Source organism: Panulirus ornatus, chromosome 34, assembly GCF_036320965.1.
Source record: "Panulirus ornatus isolate Po-2019 chromosome 34, ASM3632096v1, whole genome shotgun sequence".
Taxonomy (NCBI): Eukaryota; Metazoa; Arthropoda; class Malacostraca; order Decapoda; family Palinuridae; genus Panulirus; species Panulirus ornatus.
The window spans coordinates 3,415,444-3,438,018 of record NC_092257.1 but is presented as its reverse complement, the minus strand read 5'-3'; the positions used below and the strand labels follow the sequence as shown (position 1 = coordinate 3,438,018).

Here is a 22,575-nt window from a genome sequence, read left to right as displayed (position 1 = left end):
TTTGTGTGATCGGGGCCTGAACATGCAGGAGGGTGAAAGGAGGGCAAGGAACAGAGTGAATTGGAGCGATGTGGTATACCGGGGTTGACGTGCTGTCAGTGGATTGAATCAAGGCATGTGAAGCGTCTGGGGTAAACCATGGAAAGCTGTGTAGGTATGTATATTTGCGTGTGTGGACGTATGTATATACATGTGTATGGGGGTGGGTTGGGCCATTTCTTTCGTCTGTTTCCTTGCGCTACCTCGCAAACGCGGGAGACAGCGACAAAGCAAAAACAAAAAAAAAAAAAAAAAAAAAAATATATATATATATATATATATATATATATATATATATATATATATATATATATATATATATATATTCCCTGGGGATGGGGAGAAAGAATACTTCCCACGTATTCCCTGCGTGTCGTACGAGGCGACTAAAAGGGGAGGGAGCGGGGGGCTGGAAATCCTCCCCTCTCGTTTTTCTTTAATTTTCCAAAAGAAGGAACAGAGAATTGGGCCAGGTGAGGGTATTCCCTCAAAGGCCCAGTCCTCTGTTCTTAACGCTACCTCGCTAATGCGGGAAATGGCGAATAGTTTGAAAAAAAGAAAAAGATATATATATATATATATATATATATATATATATATATATATATATATATATATATATATTTTTTTTGTCGCTGTCTCTCGCGTTTGCGAGGTAGCGCAAGGAAAGAGACGAAAGAAATTGCCCAACCCACCCCCATACACATGCCTTGATTCAATCCACTGACAGCACGTCAACCCCGGTATACCACATCGCTCCAATTCACTCTATTCTTTGCCCTCCTTTCACCCTCCTGCATGTTCAGGCCCCGATCACACAAAATGTTTTTCACTCCATCTTTCCACCTCCAATTTGGTCTCCCTCTTCTCCTCGTTCCCTCCACCTCCGACACATATATCCTCTTGGTCAATCTTTCCTCACTCATTCTCTCCATGTGACCAAACCATTTCAAAACACCCTCTTCTGCTCTCTCAACCACGCTCTTTTTATTTCCACACATCTCTCTTACCCTTACGTTACTTACTCGATCAAACCACCTCACACCACACATTGTCCTCAAACATCTATAAACATATGTAAAAAAAAAATATTGATAGTAGTACTTGGTGTAGTTTGTTGGTAAATACTCATTTTCTTTGATGGAAGTGCTAGTCCCATAGAAGACTCGTGAACTGTATGTAGGTAGTACTTCCTTCCTTTATCTTCCTTGATCTGCGATGAACGGTTGTATAGAAGGGACTTCTATCTGGACCGGATGCTTACTGATGTGTTCGCTGGCTATACGTAGCCAAAGACTTTCTTATGTGGCTTAGCTAGGAACTGGCTGGAGTGGTTACTACTTGTGTTTTACGGGGATAGTTTTATCACTTATGTTACCCCGTCTCTTAACCTAATACATATGTATTCTATGTATATATGTATATATATGTATATATGTATCCAAGACGGAGGTTGACTGAAATGTGTGCTTCATGGACGTGGCTAGGCCGAGGGCTGGCTGGATTGTGCGTTAGAAATATCTGGGCTTGAAGTTTACTGGAGTGCTCGATGGATAGACGTGGCTCGGTCGGGGGCTAGCTGGTGTGGTCGCTGGGAGGACGTATGTAGGCCGGGGGCTGGCTGGAGTGTGCGCTAAACGTGTCTGAGTTTGGAGCTGGCTGAATAGTGCGCTGGGTAGAGATTACTAGGTTAGGAGTTGGTTGAAGTGTACGCTGGTTAGACGCCGTCAAGCAGATCCACTGTAAACAAGCCCTTCAGCAATACCACACCTTTCAATACCACAGACAAGGGAGAACCTTTGCCGTTATCACACGCGAACAAATTGAAGTTTAATTGAGAAGCAAGAAAAGGAAGAGGAGAAGGACGTGTGATCTTACCATCCTGTGCAAAAACTAAATAGGAAAATGGCAGACCGTAAGGGCTTTCGTTGTTTCCTGTAAATTTGTAATTGCTTGGTTTACTAGTTTGTTTCCTGATGTAAGATAGCCTAAGGCTGTTGACATATGGTACACCCAACGTAGGAGTTTATTATCCTAAATTTATTGCTGAAATAGGTCTAAAGCGGAGTTTGTTACAAGAACTCGAAGCTTTAGGTAAACGAGTTCAGTGGCCCACCGCACTCTGAAATGTACCAAAATTTGTACTGGAATTGGTAGGTTCTTTGTAAGTATTAGTGTAGTGCTGCTTTTCTCTGAGCTTTAGTTTTTCTGTAACTGTGTTTTGGAGTGAAAGTGTTTGAGAGCAAAATAAAAGTTAAGAATTATTTACTTTAAAGATAAGGGATGGGTAAGGACTGAAAATCGGGAAACTGTGGAATGTATTAATGTAGTAGTTGAACCTCTTGTAGAAAGCAAGAAAATCTATTAAAACCTCTCTACATGATGCAGGAGGTGGTGATGCTGTTTCCTGCAAGGCAGGGTGGTACCAGGAATGGATTAGGGCAAGCAAGTATGAATATGTATAAGTATGTGTATATTGTATATGTTGATATGTATATGTATGTATATGTATGTGTAAGTGTGTGTATGTATATATATATATGTGTGCATATGCATGGATGGGTTTTTCTTCGTATGTTACTGCGCAACCTCGCTAACATGGATGAAGTATGATAAATAACATTACATAAATATGAATAGTAAAGTAATGCTATAGCCATAAGGAACTATTCTGTGATTTTGTTTTGCAGTGGTAATTTAATGTTTAAAGAAAAATATACGAGTATTGGAATATGATTTGGAACATCACATTATATTATCATAAGAGATGAGCTAATAGAGAGGAAGTTCTGAAGGACGGGGTAAATAAGGGATTATGTGACACAGAAGTAGGTTTAACTCTTTGGTGGTCAATTTAGAATATAAAAACCTCATATATTGGTAAAGTAATGCATTTAACCATACTGCATTAATATCTCTGTATATTGAGTGATATTGTTTCGCAATGTTAGTGTAATGTACAAAGAACAGACCAAAGTGGTGAAAAATAACATTGAGTATTTTTTTTTATTCTCTGATATTATGGCAATTGTGATGAGGATTATGAATTGAAGGAAAAGTGTGGGACTCATTAATGTAAAGGTAGGTGATATACTTGTCAGAAATTAAGAGAAAATATTGAGTTCTTGCCTAAGCTCCTATAGTAGCTGATTTTCCCTTTAAATGATATGAATAAAAAAAATGGATTCTTATAGTCATTGTTTTCAAGGCATTATTATTCATTGTTGACATGCCTTTAGACCCAGTGTTTGCAAGGCATTGTTATTGTTTAATTGCCTATAAACCCAGTGCCTCACAAGAGCTTGCTAATGGTGACCATTACATTAACATATTTTTCAGATAGATTTGATTTATGTGTTCGTTGAAATATACCACCATAATGGTGTTTGTTGTAATTCCCATCTCATGGTGAATAAAGCTCTTAATGTTTCATTTGCTTTCGTCACTGGTAATAATGCATGCTGGAACTAGTTTTCTATTCCCCAGTGTACAAACACTATTTACCATGAGAGAGAAGCCCAGACAGACATCACTGTATTGGTATGTTTTGATTAAAGTATTAGTTTTGCTCCACCTATTTGTTTCTCAATAGAATTGGATGAAAATTTTATGAGCACATTCCATACTCATAGAAATGATTAGACTGGTGCTACATGATTAGGAATAATGTTCTCATCATACTGTGATAAACAAATGAAAGTGAAGAGGGCAAATACAGATCAGAGGAATTGTAGAGGTAAGTAATATAGTTGAAGCACTTGTTGAAATTGACAGAACCTGTTAGATCCTCACCTGACTTCCCTTGGCAGCTGAAACATGTATCTAGTTTCAGTATTATAGTTGAAATATACTAGGCACATTCATAATTGAGTGTTGTGCCAGCTGGCAAAAAAAAAGTAGACAAGCAGATGACTTATGGGGCAGCTCGGCATTTTTGCCCAGGCTTCCCATTGGCAGCCATTCCATGCAGTCCCCAGTAACAGACCACATTTATATTGGTATATTTCCACAACAAATCTCACAGAGGCTTTACTTGTTCCTGATGGCCTTCTTCAACTCCTGATAAAGTGTACACTTAGTTCCTCATGCTTCTTTCCAGCTGAGTTGAGAGTTGTTTCTTGTGGCTTGGAAGTAAAATACCCCATAATTCTAGATTAAAGAATATTTTTTAGATGAACTATATCTAATTTTTTTTGTCATTTTGGTACAATATGATTTTTGGTGCTTATTGGTGCTAAATATGGAACAATGTTTGCTTCAGCAAAAATTTGGACTGCATATGGTTATGGTTAGGGGCATTTTTAAATTTTTTTTCAGACTGAAAAGGGCTAGCAACACAGAGTGAGAGATTAGATAGATGCTAGTTTACTCTCTTATTAAGAGTGAGCATAGGGAAGATAATGACAGTAACTATGTTGAGTCTAAAGAAAGTCTATATATCTTGATGACATATGGTGAAAGTGAGACTTGGATGAAGAATCATTACTATGAAAACCCCCACAAAAATTGTTTAAACATGTATGATGGCTAGACAAGGTCATTGTGACTTTATGGGTGAAACAGAATCCAAATTCCAGAGTATGCATCCATGCACATTTGTTTCCAGGGCAAAACACACCAAATGGTCCAGCCCAAAATAAAAAAATTATTTAGGAAATTTGGTCTGTTACTGACATCCTCCTACATATTCAGAACTTGATAATTCAAAGCATTTTTCAAATCATTCCTTCCATCTTCTAAAAAGAAACACAGAAAGACTTAAGAATTAGACACAATCCTCGAATAGGCAGAGGTGAACCTGGAATTTGACGAAAAAGAATAAGAGCAGATAAGTTATGGAATAGGAAAGAATGCATTGGTGACACCTTTTAAAGGACCAACAGAGTAAGTGAAACAAATGTGAAAGATCTGGGTGTCATCATGAATGAGAGCCTTGAATTCAGAGAGCATATTGAGAAGATAGCACTATGAGTGAAGCACTGAGTGGTATCGTTTTGAAAACTTTTACTACAAGAAACAGAAAACTATTGATGAAAACATTTATGCTTAAACAAAATTGAATATTGCTGTGTCGTATGGTCACCAACAAAACAAATGGAAATAGATAAGGAAGACAGATTTCAAAAGCACTTGACAAGCAGAATTATCGGGACAGAACTTACAAACTACCATGTAAGGGTGAAAGAACAAATTATGTAGCCTAGAAAATAAAAGAGAAAGATATATGATAATCAACACATGGAAACAAATTAAAGGTATGAAGAAAAATGTATTGAACCTGAAAGGCCCCCAACAGGAATATACTGTTATTAGATATTCAAGAATACCATGGAACTTACAAAAAATCATTGGACAGAAACATTTAAGAGCCCACGTAGGAAACTAGAACAACTATTAGTATGCTACCTGGAAAAATACAAAACATGCATGAAAAATTCCAGGAAAATTTTAAAGAAAGTTGAAAATCAGCCCCAGATGAACCTTGAATAGGTGGGAGCAGAGAGGAAGAGTCTTATTCATACAGCAGTGAGCAGCATGCACTAGCTCTGCCATTTTGGCAAAGACTTATAGATACTTTTTAGGTGTTACTTCCACTTGACATGCACATCCTATAGTCAGTCTCTCTTTATATATCCTCCAAACCCAGTCAGCACACCCTGTTGAGCTCTCTTAAACATACTCGAATTACTACTACACTTCATTCTTACTCTACTTGTTCACTAAATCAACCCTCCTCATATCACATATTTTTCTCAAATATTTATTTCCAACACATATACATACCTTCTGTACTTTTGTATATGGGGCCCATGATTCTCATCCATACACCTACCAGTCTTTTCCCTCACAGACATTGACTGATCATTCAACACACTCCTCAGGGTTCCTAGAACTTTTTCCTCCCCACCCTATAGTTAACTTTAAGTCCTATGTTTCCATCTACATGTCCATTCTCAGGTGTCTAAAACATCCCACTTCTTTGTTATCTCCATTCAAGCTCACTCAACCCCCCCCCCTCTCTCTCTCTCTCTCTCTCTCTCTCTCTCTCTCTCTCTCTCTCTCTCTCTCTCTCTCTCTCAAAAACTTACTTTTATGTCAATTGACTGAATTTTCTCTTTTTATGCACTCACACTCTAAATTTCCTCCTTTTATGCACTCCCAAACTCAGAAACCAGTTTTTGCAGTTTCTCACTTGAGTCTGCCACCAGAGCCATGTTATCAGCAAACAACAGTTGTTTTACCTCCCAGGCCCCCAGCCTTCTTCATCTCCCCATCCTTAAACAGATTGAACAGCCATGATGTCACAGACCCTTGATGCAGATCCACCTTCATCTTGAACCACTCACCCTCTTCCTTTCTTACTTGCACATAAGCCTTACTTTTTAGATAGAGTCTCATCACTGCTTCTAGTAGCTTTCTTCCATCACCACATTCTGTATTCATTGTATCTTCAGTAAGACATTTTTCTCTGCCCTTCATATGCTTTCTGTAGCTCTTAGATGCCATATGCAAATCCTCTTTCTGAATGTATTTATCAGCTGTATTCTTCACAAGAAATTCCTGGTCCACACATTCAATTCCACTTTTGAAGCCACATTGTTGCTCCCTTATCTGATGCTCTGTGCTTGCCACCATCCTAACAATCATCTTTTGCCCACACACCTTACTAGTTATACACGACAAACTTATGCCTCTGTAATTCAAGCATTTACTTTTATCCCCCTTGCCTTTATATATGGCACTTTACAGGCATTCTTTCAGTTCTCAGGCACCTTAACCCATACAATATGTTTCTTCAAATTTACATTTTGCTTTCTTTCTTTAGCTGACAATGCGATGCGCACTCATCGTGGACTGGGGGCTCTTCTGGCTAACATGGGGAGTGGTAACCGTGGAGGTAATGAAGATGGTGAAAATAAGAAGCAGCCACCTTCCAAAAGTGAGCTTTGATTCACTATCATGTTCCTTTTTTATACATATAAAGATTTATACATGAAGAATCTTTCATATTTATGATGGCAGCCTGTTATCTGTACAGTTTTAAGCACCAGAAACTCAGCAGTTGTTGATTTAACACAATTATGAGAAATTCTTGTTTTACAATTAACTGGGTTACATCAGTACTGACTGCTTCCTCTGAGGTCGTTAAAAGACTGAGGTTTACCTCGGTGAGAGTAAAAGTGAAAATAGAGAAAGTAAGAAAGGAAAAATATAGGGGAGGGAAAAACATGTCAATAAAGTAATAGAAAATAGTATTCATTAGTTGATAAACTGGAGTTTTAGAATATGTCACACTTCTAAGGGGTCACCAGTTTGGATGGCATTTGTGAAAAGAGCCTGCTTGGATGTGGACAGTGAAAATAACCACAGATGGAATCAGGAACACTTTTTTGGTGTTGTAGTCATGTATGTTGGAAGATCAGCTGTTGCGTCCTTGAATGCTGGAAGATCAAGTGTTGCATCCTTGAATGCTGGAAGATCAACTGTTGCATCCTTGGATGATGGAAAATCACCTTTTTAAAAACTTTGTGCTTAGTCTGGCAAGTTAGCATTTTTTATTTTCTTATTAGGGTAGATACACAAAAATGATTAATCTGACCTTGACAAGATGCATTATTTTATTTTTCATATCATTATTATTATATTATATTATACTCTGACACTGTCTCCCACGTTAGCGAGATAGCACAAGGAAACAGACGAAAGAATGGCCCAACCCACCCACATACACATGTATATACATACATGTCCACACACACACATATACATACCTATACATCTCAACGTATACATATATATACACACACATACATATACATTTATACATTTTTACATAATTCATGCTGTCTGCCCTTATTCATTCCTGTCGCCACCCTGCCACACATGAAATGACAACCCCTTCCCCTCGCATGTGTGCAAGGTAGCACTAGGAAAAGACAGCAAAGGCCACATTCATTCACACTCAGTCTCTAGCTGTCATGTATAATGCACCGAAACCACAGCTCCCTATCCACATCCAGGCCCCACAAAACTTTCCATGGTTTACGCGAGACGCTTCACATGCCCTGATTCAATCCATTGACAGTACGTCAACCCCGGTATACCACATCGTTCCAATTCACTCTATTCCTTGCACGCCTTTCACCCTCCTGCAAGTTCAGGCCCCGCTCACTCAAAATTTTTTTCACTTCATCTTTCCACCTTCAGTTTGGTCTTCCACTTCTCCTCGTTCCCTCCACCTCTGACACACATATCCTCTTTGTCAATCTTTCCTCGCTCATTGTCTCCATGTGACCAAACCATTTCAAAACACCCTCTTCTGCTCTCTCAACCACACTCTTTTTATTACCACACATCTCTCTTACCCTTTCATTACTTACTTAATCAAACCACCTCACACCACACATTGTCCTCAAACATCTTATTTCCAGCACATTCACCCTCCTTCGCACAACTCTATCTATAGCCCATGGCTCGCAACCATATAACATTGTTGGAACACTATTCCTTCAAACATAACCATTTTTGCTTTCCAATAACGCTCTCCCCTTCTACACATTTTTCAACGCTCCCAGAACCTTTGCCCCCTCCCCCACCCTGTGACTCACTTCCGTTTCCATGGTTCCATTCGCTGCCAAATCCACTCCCAGATATCTAAAACACTTCACTCCCTCCAGTTTTTCTCCATTCAAACTTACCTCCCAATTGACTTGTCCCTCAACCATACTATACCTAATAGCCTTGCTCTTATTCACATTTACTCTCAGCTTTCTTCTTTCACACACTTTACCAAACTCAGTCACCAGCTTCTGCAGTTTCTCACCCGAATCAGCCAACAGTGCTGTATCATCAGCGAACAGCAACTGACTCACTTCCTAAGCTCTCTCATCCACTACCAACTCCATACTTGCCCCTCTATCCAAAATTCTTGCATTCACCTCCCTAACAACCCCATCCATAAATGAATTACACAACAATAGAGACATCATGCACCCTTGCCACAAACCGACATTCTCTGAGAACCAATCACTTTCCTCTCTTCCTTCTTGTACACATGCCTTACATCCTTGATAAAAACTTTTCACTGCTTCTGACAAATTGCCTCCCACACCATATATTCTTAATACCTTCCACAGAGCATCTCTGTCAACTATATCATATGCCTTCTCCAGATCCATAAATGCTACATACAAATCCATTTGTTTTTCTAAGTATTTCTCACATGCATTCTTCAAAGCAAACGCCTGATCCACACATCCTCTACCACTTCTGAAACCACACTGCTCTTCACCAATCTGATGCTCTGTACATGCCTTCACCCTCTCAATCTATACCCTCCCATACAATTTCCCAGGAATACTCAACAAATTACCTCTGTAATTTGAACACTCACCTTTATCCCCTTTGCCTTTGTACAACGGCGCTATGCATGCATTCCGCCAGTCCTCAGGCCCTTTACCATGAGTCATACATACATTGAATATCCTCACCAACCAGTCAAAAACACAGTCACCCCTTTTTTAATAAATTCCACTGCAATACCATCCAAACCTGCCGCTTTGCCGCTTTCATCTTCTGCAAAGCTTTCACTACCTCTTCTCTGTTTACCAGACCATTCTCCCTGACCCTCTCACTTCGCACACCACCTCAACCAAAACACCCTATATCTGCCACTTTATCATCTAACACATTCAACAAACCTTTGAAATACTCCTTCCATCTCTTTCTCAAATCACCACTACTTGTCATTACCTCCCCATTAGCCCCCTTCACCGATGTTCCCATTTGTTCTCTTGTCTTACGCACTCCTTCCAAAACATGTTTTTATTCTCCCTAGAATTTGATGATACTCTCTCACCCCAACTCTCATTTGCCCTCTTTTTCACCTCTTGCACCTGTCTCTTGACCTCTTGACATATACATATATACACATTTACATATTCATACTTGCTTGCCTTCATCCATTCCTGTTGCTACCCTGCCCCACTGGAAGTAGCATCACTTCTCCCCACTTCAAGCAAGGTAGTGCCAGGAAAACAGCCAAAAAAGGGCCACATTCTTTCACACTCAATCTCTAGCTGTTGTGTGTAATGCACTGAAACCACATCTCCCTATCCACATCCAGGCCCCACAGACCTCTCCATGGTTTACCCCAGATACTTCACATACCTTGGTTCAGTCCATTGACTGTACGTTGACCCCAGTATACCACATTGTTCCAATTCACTCAATTCCTTGCATACTTCAAACCCATGTTAGCGAGGTAGCGTCAAGATTCACTTGTTATTGTATAGATTCGAGAAGTGTGCAAGTCAAGATTCCCAGTAATGGTAACTTACACTTGCAGCTCATCATTTAAAGATTTTAGTAGCTAGGTTGTAATAAGCAAGTTTTAGAATTCTGTTCGACTCCTTTACATATCAGATGTACTTCTCTCTTTCCAGTTCAGTTATTGCTAGTCTTGGTATTCACATGTTTGTATCTATGCGGGTGTGCTAAAGTACTGCAAATCCACATGTGATTGCGTATATCAAAATCACATTGGCAGTTTTGTTTATAATTGAACATCCTGAGCTTTTATATTCCTGACTCTTTCTAATATACAGTTGATTTTTACAGGTAATTTCCCCAGACAAAATTACCAAGGAAATTCAGGGTTCGATTTGAGCTCAGTTCAAGGATTTTCAGGCTGGGGTGATCTTACTTCAGGGGCAGATACCAGCACAAAATCTTTCAACACCCACTCAAGAAGTGACCAGATGGACAATGCTGACAAAGGAAAATGTAAGGTTTTGCAACTCTTCTGGCATGTAAAACAGAGACTTTTGGATGTAAATGTGCTGAGTGTGACAGCTGGTGAGATGTGTTATCACTATCCTATGTAGGTAAGGGAGACTTGTAGAGGTTTTGAAAAAGAGGAGACAATGTCAGGGAGAAGAGAGTGGTGAGATTAAGTGAGCTTGGAAAAGAGACTTGTGTGAAGAAATACCAACAGAGATCAAGTGTAGAATGGCAAAAGGAGAGAGTACATGAAGTGAGGGGGAGTGGATGAGGAATTGGATGTATTTAGGTAAGCAGTGATGGCATGTGCAAAAGATGCATGATGCATATGGCATGCGAAAGATGGAAGGACGGCAGATTAGAAAGGGTAATGCGTGGTAAGATAAAGTAAAGTTGCTAGTGAAAGAGAAAAGAGAGGCACTTGGGTGGTACTTACGGTGACAGGAGTTCAAGAGGAAGGTACAGAGGTCAGAAAAGAGGGCAAATGAGAGTTGGGGTGAACAAGTATCAGTAAACTTTAGGGAGGATAAGAAGTTTTGGAAAGAGGTAATGTATGAAAGATAAGAGAACAAGTGGGGACATCGGTGAAGGGGCCAAAAGGGGAAGCGATAACAGATAGTGATAAAGTGAGGAGGAGATGGAGTGTATTTTATGATAGAATGTCAGATGTGGTGTGTTTTCGTCGCGGTGGTATGCAAAGTAAGAAAGTCATGGAGGGTGGTTCAGTGAAGAAAGAAGAGGTAGTGAAAGCCTTGCATAAGATGAAATGCAGAAAGGTGGCTGGAGTGGATGGCATTGCACTTGAATGTATTAAGAAAAGGGGTGACTTTGTTTTTCATTGATTGGTAAGGGTTTTCATTGTATCTGTGGATCATGGTGAGGTGCCTCAGAGTTGGTGGAATGCATGCATAGTACCCTTGTATATAGGGAAGGGGGATAAATGTTAATGTTCAAACTATGGGGAATAAGTTTGTTGAGTATACCTGGTAAGTTGTATGGGAGGATATTGATTGAGAGGGTAAAGGCATATACATAGCATCAGATTGGGGAGTAGTGAGGTTTCAGAAGTGGTAGAGGATGTGTGGATCAGATGTTTGCTATAAAGAATATGTTTGAGGAATACTTAGAAAAACAGATGTATTTGTCTACAGCATTTATGGATCTGGAGAGGGCATATGATAATGTTGATAGAGATGCTTTGTAGAAGGTCTTGAGAATATACAGTATGGGAGGAAAGCTGCTAGAAGCAGGGAGAAGTTTATATCAAGGGTGTAAGGCTTGTGTCTGAGTAGGAAGGCAGGAGAGTGAATGGTTCCAAGTGAAAGTTGGTCTGTGGCTGGGTTGCGTGATGTCACCATGATTGTTTGATTTGTTTATGGATGGGGTGTTGAGGTAGGTAAATATGAAAACCTTGGAGAGAGGTGCAAGTATGCAATCTGTGAGGAATGAGAGGGCCTGGGAAGTGTCAGTTGTTGTTTTCTGATGATACAGCACTGATGGCAGATTTGAGTGAGAAAGTGCAGAAGTTGGTGACTGAATTTGGAAAAGTGAAAGGTGAATGTTGAGAGTGAATGTGAATAAAAGCAAGGTTCAGTAGGGTTGAAGGACAGTTTAGTTGAGGTGTGAGTTTAAGCAGAGAAATTGAAGGAAATGAAGTGTTTTAGATATCCGAGAGTGGACATGGTAGCGAATGGAACTGTGGAAGTGAATTATAAGATGCGTGGGCCAAGGTTCTGGGAGCACTGAAGAATGAGTGGAAAGAGGGAATGTTATCTGGTAGGGCAAGAATGGGCAAGTTTAAAGGAATAGTAGCCCCAGCAATATTATGCGGTTGTGAGGCATGGACTATAGACAAGGCTGTGCAGATGAGGATGGACATGTTGGAAATGAAGTGTTTGAGGACAATATGGGATGAGATGGTTTGATTGTGTAAGTGATAAAAGGGTAAGAGAGATGTATGGTAATAAAAAGAGTGTGGTTTAGAGAGCAGAAGAGGGTGTGTTGAAATGGTTTAGACGTAAGGAGAAAATGAATGAGGAAAGATTGACAAGAGGATATATGTGTCAGAAGTGGAGGGAACAAGGAGAAGCAGGAGACCAAATTGGAGGTGGAAGGATGAAGTGAAAAAGATTTTGAGAGATCAGGGCCTGAACATGCAGGATGATGAAGGGCGTATATGGAATAAAATGAATTAGGACAGTGAAGTATATTCGGGTTGACATGCTGTCCTTGGACTGAAACAGAGCATATGAAATGTCCTGGGTAAACCATGGAAAGATCTGTGGGGCCTGGATGTGGATAGGGAGCTGTGGTTTTGATGCATTACACATGACAGCTAGAGAATGAGTGAGTGGATGTGGCCCTTCTTTGTCTGTTTCTTGGTGCTACCTTGCTGATGCAGGGAATGGCAGTGCTGTTTCCTATGGGAATGGGTGTTGCTGGGAATGGATAAAGGCTATTAAGTATGAACATGTACATGTGTATATATGTTTATGTATGTGTATGTTTTTGTGTGTATATATGTTTCACATGATGCCCTCCAATAGCAAGGATTTGAACCCGGGACCTTGTTGTTTGAAGGCATGTGTTCCATGATTGTATATTTATGTGTTGACATGTATATGTTGATATGCATATGTATGTATATGTATGTGTATGTGCATGTTTGTATATGTGTGTGTATATGAGTGGATGGGTCTTTCTTCATCTGTTTTCAGTCTCTACCTCGCTAACGTGGGAAACAGCGATCAAGTATAATGAAAAAAGATGTAAAGTAAAATATATATTCTTACTTTTTGTATTATATGGATAGAACTGCATTGTGAGGTGTTTGGATGGGGGAGACATATGAAGTGAGAGTCTTGGCAAATAGTTTGGGGAAAGGGAAGAGGTGGTAAAAGTCATGTGTAAGATCAAGTGTTGTGGCAAGGTGGACAGAGTGGATGGGTTTGTTGTTGAATTTTCTCAAGAAAGGTGACTGTCTTGTTGATTTATTGATTTAGTTAGGTAGGATTTTTATTATTGGTTTGGCTCAGGATGAGATATCAGAGGATTGGCAGAATGGCTCTATAATGCTGTTATGTAAATACAAGGGGACAAAAATGAATGTTGAAATTACAGAAGTATGAGTTTGTTGAGTGTACTTGCTGGGCTGTAAAGGAGACAGGTGATTGAGAGGATGGCTTACACAGTACTTGAGACTGGGGAGGAACAATGTGGCATCAGGAGTAGCAGATTTTAAGTAAGAAGTATTCAGAGAAACAAATTGATTTGTATGTGACATTCATGTGTCTGGAGAAAGTGTATGATATGGTTGATAGAGATTCTCTTTTGAAGATGTCATGAACTTATGATGAGATGAATGCTGCTAGAAGCAGGAGAAAGTTTTTATCTAAAGCATAAGTTATGAGTGTGAACAGGAAGGGAGGAGTGAATGGTTCCAGGTGAAAATGGTTCTTCAGCAAGTGTGGTGTTACCATGGATGTTTAATTTTGTTATGGATTGCATAGTGAGGAAGGTAAAAGCAAGGTTCTTGGAGAAAGGGGCATGTCTGTAGTCTCTTGAGGATGGGGGAGTCTGGGAGGTGAATCAGTTATTATTTGCTGATGTCACTGTGATGTTAGTAGATTCAAGTGAGAAACTACAAGAGGTGGTGTCTGAGTTTGAGAGAGTGCCTGAAAGTTGAGTTTATGAAAATAGATGCAAAGTTATTAGGTTTACCTGTGGAAAAAGAATGGTTAATTGGAATGTTAGTTTGAATGAGGAGAACCTGGATGAAGTTAGAGTGACACAAGGGGAAATGCTTGTTTGATTATAATATCTAAAGTGAAAGAAAGGAACCAGTATGCTTTAGTCAGAAAGTTATACAAAAAACTCCATTATGCTAATGATTTGATGTTTGGATGATATGGAAAAAGTTGATCAGACTTTAATACAGGACATATGAGAGAGTAATGTGTTTGCCTAATGTGCTGTTGCTTTTTACTTCCAGTGAACTAGCTTGTTGCTGACCTTTGGACAAACTAAGCATGCTCCTGAAGATAGGATGTGTAGTAATTGAACCCACAAGCTTTGTAAACATGGTTTCAAAAATGTTGTGTTAGGGAGTTGGATAAAAGATGGTAGTTTAATGTATTTGGTACTGGAGTGGAGTGATGAATTCAGGCTTTTTAAAATTAGACATCTTGGAGAATATTATGAGAAAGATGGGTTGACTTTTGATGAACTGTACAAACATTGTGTTGACTAAGATAAGATTTAAGCCAGGCAGCTCGTATTTGATTCAGAGGTGGCATTTTGAATGACTTATTTAGTATTGGAATTGAGAGAGGAGTAAGGGCTGTGTATAAGTTGGTATCTTTGAAACTGTTGATGAGGAGGATGGGGATAAGTCTGATTAATTGTGCATACTTTGTGATGACCAAAATAATGAACATTTTACTTTGGTGGCTTACCTTTGATTGAGAATAGGTTAAAGTTATGTTTCAGTTGTGACTCTAATCTGATATTACTAAAAGTATATTCTTGATGTTGCACTTGAAAACATTGACTGAAAATTAATAGATTTATGATGGCTTTTTGTTAAGCCTTTTTGTTGAAAAGAATTTCAGGAAATGTCTGCCTATACTGCTTAATGTTGAAATAAAGTTCACTATGAATAAACACAAAGCCAAGTAGGAAAGATAGATCACTACCTCAGATTTTCATTTATTTGATGTTTTTATCATACATTTTCCCCCCATAAGACTCAACTTCATAATTTTGTTACCTTAGGGAACAGAAGAAGAACCACACCAGCAGGATTCAGTCGTGATGGACCTCAAGGGCAGGCTGGTGGTGACAGTAGGAGATTCAGGCAAGATCATGATAGAGATAGTTTTGGTTCAAAAGATTTTAGGAATAAAAAAAAGGGCATATCAGGAGGATTCAGGCGTGATGGACCTCAAGGACAGTTTGATGACAAGAGACGCAGGCCAAACCAAAACAGAGATGATCATGGACCAAAGGAAGTGGTTAGTGTTTGGGCTGACCCTATGGAGTTGAATGCAGACCATAATGGTGCTTGGTTTGCTCAGGAAAACAAGAGATTGGGTGAGTATGGTTAGCTGTATTTTTCTTCTTTTTTTCCTTCTTTCTTGTTTGCCATTTCTGGCATTAGTGAAGTACTTCCAGAAACAGACGAAGAAAATGCCCTTATATAATCAAATTACTGTCTAGCTTTCATATGCAATACACTAAAGTTAGACCTCCCCTATCCTTACCCTAGGCCCAAGAGGCCTTTCTGTGGTTTTTCCCCAACCACTTCATGTGCCTGGTTCAGACCGTTGATAGTAAGTCACCTCCTTTGTACCACATTGCTCCATATCATTCTGTCCCATGCATGTATGACACCCTTTTGCATGTTCAGGGTCCAAAAACTCAAAGCGTCTTTCACTCCATCCTTCCATCTTCCTCTCAGTGTCCCCTTTGTTTCTGTCACTTTCAATGCCTATATTTTCAAAATTAGTTTTGTCTTTCATCCTGTCGATGTGTCCAAACGATCTTAGGACAACACCATGTTTAGCTGTCTCAGACATACTCTATTTATGACCGCATCTTTCTCTTACAGTGTCATTTCTTGTTTGATGAACCCTCCTCACACTACATGTTTTCCTCTTGCATATCATCTCCAACACATCTACCTTTATATGTACTTTTGCATTTAGGGGTTTAACAGCCCACAACGTGCATCCTTACAGCACCATCAGAACTTCTGTATCATCAGAAGTACTCATCTTTGTCCTCATCAACAGTAACTTCTCTTTCCACTCAGTCCTCAACACACCCAGGACACTTGCACCTTCATCCACCCTGGAGTTCACTTCTGTCTCTATAGTTCCATCTGTTACCATGTCCACTTCCATGTATCTAGAGTACTCTACTTCCTCCAGGCTCTTTCCAAACAAACTCACATTTAAACCAAACTGGCTCTCTCTCCCCTGCTAAACCTCATTATTATACTTTTATTCATATGAACTCTCAATTTCCTCCTTTCACTTGTTCTCCCAAACTCAAACACCACCTTCTGTTTTCACACAAATATGCCACCAGAGCCATGTCATCTGCAGACAGTGGCTGATCCACCTTACTGGCCTTTGACAATCCCAAAAGACTGCATATTTACTACTCTGTCTCTCTCCAAAACCTTCATGTTTTCATCCCTCACCACTCCATCTATAAGCAGATTAAACAGCTATGGTTATACAAACCATTGATGTGTATCCACCTTCACCTGGAACTACTCACCCTGTTCTCTTCCTATTCACATACATGCTTATACTCTTGATAAAAACTCTTCACTTGCTATTCATAGCAACTTCCACAAAGTATTTACCGTGTTTTCTTCAGATCCATTATTATCATTATCATTGTATAACCTCAAGACTCCCTTCTCCAGGAGCCATGCAACTTCAAGGCTATGTTGCAGTCAATAGCTCAGAAATAATAGACTCTTTTGGAATGAGAAGCTCTTCAACGAGATTGTATTCCAATGATGTAATCCTGCTGAAGATGACTTTTCACTTGCAACATAATCACAAGTGACAGAGTCGGATAATGACCCTCAGATTCATGAATGCCACATAGAAATGATTTCCTTTCCCTACTTCTCACAAGAATTCTTCAAAGCAGACATCTGGTCCACACATCCTCAACCACTTCTGAGGCTACATTTTTCTTTCTAGTATCATTCTTTGTGCATGCCACCACCCTCTAAATCACTCCTCACATACAGTGTACCAAGCATACAAGAGAACAAGTGCGAGTATTAGTGAGGAGAGCAGATGGGAAACTGGTAACAGGCATAGAAGTATTTCAAAGGACTGTAGTGTTAGATAATAGGGTAGCTGGTGTTACTAATGTGTTTGAGACATGGAGGTAAACAGAGTGAGAGAGTTGTGGTAAGTATTTCAGTGATGAGTGTGGCAAAGTGGGTTGCCCTCTGCCAGTGGTCTGTTAAGGATGAGGCACTGAAGGCTAAGAGTTGGCACTAGAATTCACTTGCTATGGAGACACTATTGCCATAGCCAGCACCTTAAGGGTGTTCCAGGTAGAAATTGGTGTTAGAGATGTAGACAGACAAATAGGGTAACAATGTTGTTGATTGGCTAGAATTTTTTATATAAGTGTAGCTAAAGGTGAAGTGCCTGTGAACTGGCTGAATGCATGTACAGTATAGTGCCATTGCTGGAAAGGACAAAAGTGAATATTCATATTACAGAGGTATTCTGTTAAGTGTACCTGGTAAGTTGTATGGGAAAATTGTGTCTGCTTGTTTGTAAATTATTTTTTCTCTACAGACAGAGTCTTATGAAGATCTTGCACTTCCTCAGTGGGGGTTGAAACACGATATTTCTCCAAAAGTAATATGTATCAGCTCTCAGGACTCACCTCCTTTGACCATCCTAAATCATATGAGGCTGACAGATGCTTGTTCACAGGAATTTACTGACGTAATAACCTACACAGACCTTGATGTCACAGTGTGGAGATGAGGTGACTTGAAGTATTTGGCCAGTGCTATTATTTACTTGCTTTCCTGCAGTGCTCTCTGATTGTCCATAATAAGAGGCTTATAGTGTCTTCCCTTTCTGATTTTCTGATCACAACACAGTTGGTTCTAATATGTGATTCCGAAGCTTACCATGAAACAGATTCTCAATACATTGTTGTATTTTGAGAACTAGGGAGACAACACCTGTGCCAGCTGCCACAATTTGGCAACAACTTAGGCATTGTTGTGATGGTCATCTTATCTCAACTTTTTGTTTGTGTTTTGTATTTTTCGTCTGTTTAAGTATGAGTCTGGTCATATGATATTTAGTAAGCAAGTATAGCATTGAAAACTCAAAATGACTGTTGTGGAAATGTTTTACTTTTATTTAGAAAAACGTGTTGACCATAAGCTTAGTTTTGAGTGTAACAACAGACTCTAACTGGATCATGCCAGTTATATCCTAGGATGGGGAAGTTCTTTAGAATTAGTTTAGGCAGGCAAAAAGAAAAAATAGCAGATCAGAGTAATTCCTTTTGAATTAAGTATAAAGCCACTGGATTTTTACATTGAATTTCAGCCCTCTTTACCAGACTAACATCAATAAAGCAGCAGAACTGGTTTCAAAGATTTGCATATTGTAATGGTGTCAGAAGAGGAATGTTTTAGGCCAAGTTAATTGGTCTCCATTGTTTGTTCCAGAAAACAGATTTCTTCTTCATTTTGAAAGTATCACATTTTTCCTTATCAAAGTTCTCTTAATTTAAGGTCATTTGGTGCTCCTGAAGATTTGTCTTTCAGTAGATAAGGCTTTAGCATATTTACAAGTACTTTAGTTTGTGCTTTTGACCTTATGTTAATGTGATTTTGATAAATGATTTTATGATTTTTGTTTAACAAGCCAAGGATCAGTACAGTTTGTGGTGTAATGTGTCAGACATTTGGATAGATGCCCCGAAACATGTTTTTCTTTTAAGTGAATGCTGCACTGCTGGCTGGAGTAGTCACAGTAAGGCCTGTCAGCTTCAAATTTTTCAAAGAGAAAAAGGGATTAGTGTAAGTTTAGCTACAAGAAAAATTTTCCTCTGGTGGACAAAAATTAGTTTAGGAAGTGCTGTGGAACATGTTGGAAAATGGATGTGCAGTAGTTTTTTTTTCCTTGTTGGGCTCCACTTTATTTCTTAGTTTGCAGAGCAGGATTTTGAGATCTTGGAGAGGGATCATGTTGCTTCAAGTGTGAGAGTTGATGTGTGTTTTGACAGTTTTTTATTTTTTCATCAATACTTAGGCTGGTTCTCTGATTTTTATCTGGAAGGATTGGATCTAGCTAATCCAAAAAGAACTCATTCTAACTGGAGGAATTGTCAACCTCCATTTATCCTGTTACATGGTGAGAAGAGCTTGGCAAGTGATATGTACGAGTTAGTTGACACTCCTTAGAGGGACTGGTTTGCCTTGTCCCCAGACTTGTACTTTATTCAACACTTCATGTTAGAAAAAGTTTTATGACTTTAAACAAGCTCTTCAAAGGAGGAATAGTCAGTCTCTTTTTCTTTCTTTTTCATGCCTCAGATCTTCCATAATAAGGTGTATTGGAGAAGAATGTTCTCGTGTTTTACTTGTTATGACAGCTTTAGTATCCTAAAAGGTATGATTTTAAATTCTGCTTGGAAGTTAAGGACTGATTACAGTGTCCACACATGAACAAAAGAGGTCCCAGCATTGATTCTTGTAATCATTGTTCATTTTTGAAAAGGTTCTCCTTTATTTCATACTTTCCCATTTAATCAACTGTCTTAGGTTTTGAGGTTAGATTTTCTCATCGAAACAAGGGAGGTGAAACGAGTTGCTTACCCATGTAGTTGTTGGATGTGAATATTTTTCATTAACATACTGTGTGAAAATTGCAGAAAGTGTCGGCTAAAATCTTCAGTGAAGTTAAGGACTTTCATCCCTTTGTGATGACTGTATCAAGGTGGGCTTGAGAAAAGTATTTATGACATGCTCTGAAACAGCTAGGGAGGTGGGGTGTTTAGAATTTTCTTCACTTTTGATCTAGGAGGCTCTAACATTGTTTATGCCAATGCCTCGATTAATTATCAACTTTCCAATAAACAACTCCTTTGCTTTCAAGATCAGGGCTCTTCCATGGTGTTTATTTATGAACGAACTAAGAGATTTTCTTAGATAATCCTTAAGAGGGATTTGCAGGACAGCTTTCATAACATCCCTGGGAATCGAATGCAAAAGGAACTCTGAAGGGGAGAAGGCATAGTTTTGAAGCAGTTTTTTGATACATCAGTTTGAAGCCATTAGTTCTGATGGAGTAACTTTGAAATAGTCCATTGAGAATCAGCGAGTTTTTATCATGAATATACTGATGGATCAACTTCAAGATAATTCTTTGAGAGTCAAGAGTTATCATCATGAATGTTTAAGTTTGTGGCAGTTCAACAAAGAGGCTTTTTTTCTCATGTTACTGAACTGATCTGACATGATCTTAAAAACGGTCTTTCAACCCATATGGAACTTACAAGGCCAAACTGTGCCTCACTTTTTTCTTAAAGAATTGTATATTTCATGTTTTATATCTATCATGTACTGAAGATATTGTGTATGGACCTGGTTTTTTGATGGTCATTCATACACTAAGCAAGGCAAGTGAACTTTGTTGTAGAAGATCGGGACAGTAGTGCAGCAGGTTGAGAGGTACACATTTTACCTGGATGATCCACCACTCATCTCCCTCCATGAATTTACTTGTTTAATATGCTTGCACTGGTGTGCTTTTCTGACAGCTTTTGTCAAGATCACTGATGTCTCTGATATCTAAATTAGGTAACCCCTATATGATTAAAGGTAACTGTAGTAACTTACAAATTACATGTATTACATGTTCCATAATGATTGTCATCTCAGAATGAAGATCTTTTGCAGTAGTGCCTGTTGGTTCATAAGTGTATGATATACTTTCTTTATATTTTTACTTTCATTTCTTTGGTCATTTGTGTAGAGTGGACAGTTTCAGTCTTTATTACTGATCTTAAACATTGTTTTGCATTTTAAATCATTCCAGATTTGGCCAGCTAAACTTGAAACTTTGGATAAAACATGAAACTTTGGATAAAACAGGCTGTTGAATTGGGAGTTTGAGAGAATCATCACTTAGGCAGCCATGTGTCCATTTGTCTATGCATTACACATCCATCCATCTTTCCATTCATTCCATCCATCTCGCCATTTGTTTATGTCATGCAGTCTTGGTTAAATAGTAATGTTAAAGATTTTGTGATTGAGCTTGACTTGAGTGACAAGCTTGACATGAGTGACAGTCATACTTTGTTGGTATTTCATAAGTATCATCACTCACTTTTTCTCTGTAGGAATTGTTAACATGAATCCTCCCACTTGTCATTTAAAGCATAAAAATTGTAAAAGAAATGTCCTATACAAAGGAACTTAGATGGTGTATGGTTTACTAGACAGCAGTAAGACGTACCTCATATCTTGAGAAAGGTATGCAAAGCAGTTAGTTTGGTTTCAGGAGTTAATGTTTGGATAAAAGGACAGGACTGCTCTGAAATTTAAAAATCTGATTAATTGAGAAAACAGATATTATGTATTTGAATGCTCTGTTCAAAGTTATGATAATTTTCTTACTTTTTTATAGCTGAAGAGTATGGTGGCAATTTCATCAAAGTTCAAAACATTGAAGGCCAGCCAGGGAAGGTGGGATACTTTTGTGAGGTAAGACAGCTGTAGCATGGAACATTTCGTAATGACAAGTTAATAATTTTGGAGCCAACAGCAGAAGAATCACTATGTGAAACGTAAGAAATAAGATAGAAGTTGAGGAAGGCTGAAGGTTACCACCTCAACATTTGAAGAAATATGTACAGATGGGAAAAATAGAAATTAGAAAGCAAAAGAACATAGAATATAGTTTAGTGTTCACTTCCAGAGCAAAACCTTGAAGAAACCTTGAAAAATGTTTTCTGTTACACAATCATTTCACTTTTCCTGTGATTGTTGCATATATAGTAACGTAATTCAAAAGTGGTCCATCAGTAATTATATTGATATATTTATGGAAACCTATGTTCAGGAGCATATCAATGATAAGTTACATAGATTTGTTTATTAATTGAGGTAGATATTGCTCATATACAATATCTTTAAACATAACTCCTTTTCTTTACAGTCCATCTTTTGAGCATATGTGT

At 38.7% G+C, this 22,575-nt stretch overlaps 1 protein-coding gene across 4 annotated transcripts in view; it reads left to right on the top strand.

The window, feature by feature from the left end:
- Nucleotides 1–1,731: 1,731 nt before the first annotated feature.
- Nucleotides 1,732–22,575, top strand: part of LOC139759781 (uncharacterized) — a 93,502-nt gene continuing 72,658 nt past the window's right edge. For 2 of the 4 annotated variants that reach the window (XM_071682232.1, XM_071682231.1), the window contains exons 1-5: nucleotides 1,811–1,954; nucleotides 6,866–6,979; nucleotides 10,660–10,824; nucleotides 15,595–15,912; nucleotides 22,023–22,099. In XM_071682232.1, the coding sequence (XP_071538333.1) occupies nucleotides 1,945–1,954; nucleotides 6,866–6,979; nucleotides 10,660–10,824; nucleotides 15,595–15,912; nucleotides 22,023–22,099 (684 nt within the window). In that variant the 5' untranslated portion in view covers nucleotides 1,811–1,944. Of the gene's footprint in view, nucleotides 1,955–6,865; nucleotides 6,980–10,659; nucleotides 10,825–15,594; nucleotides 15,913–22,022; nucleotides 22,100–22,575 lie in introns of all 4 variants that reach the window. The other 2 variants (XM_071682234.1, XM_071682233.1) reach the window with 2 other exon arrangements.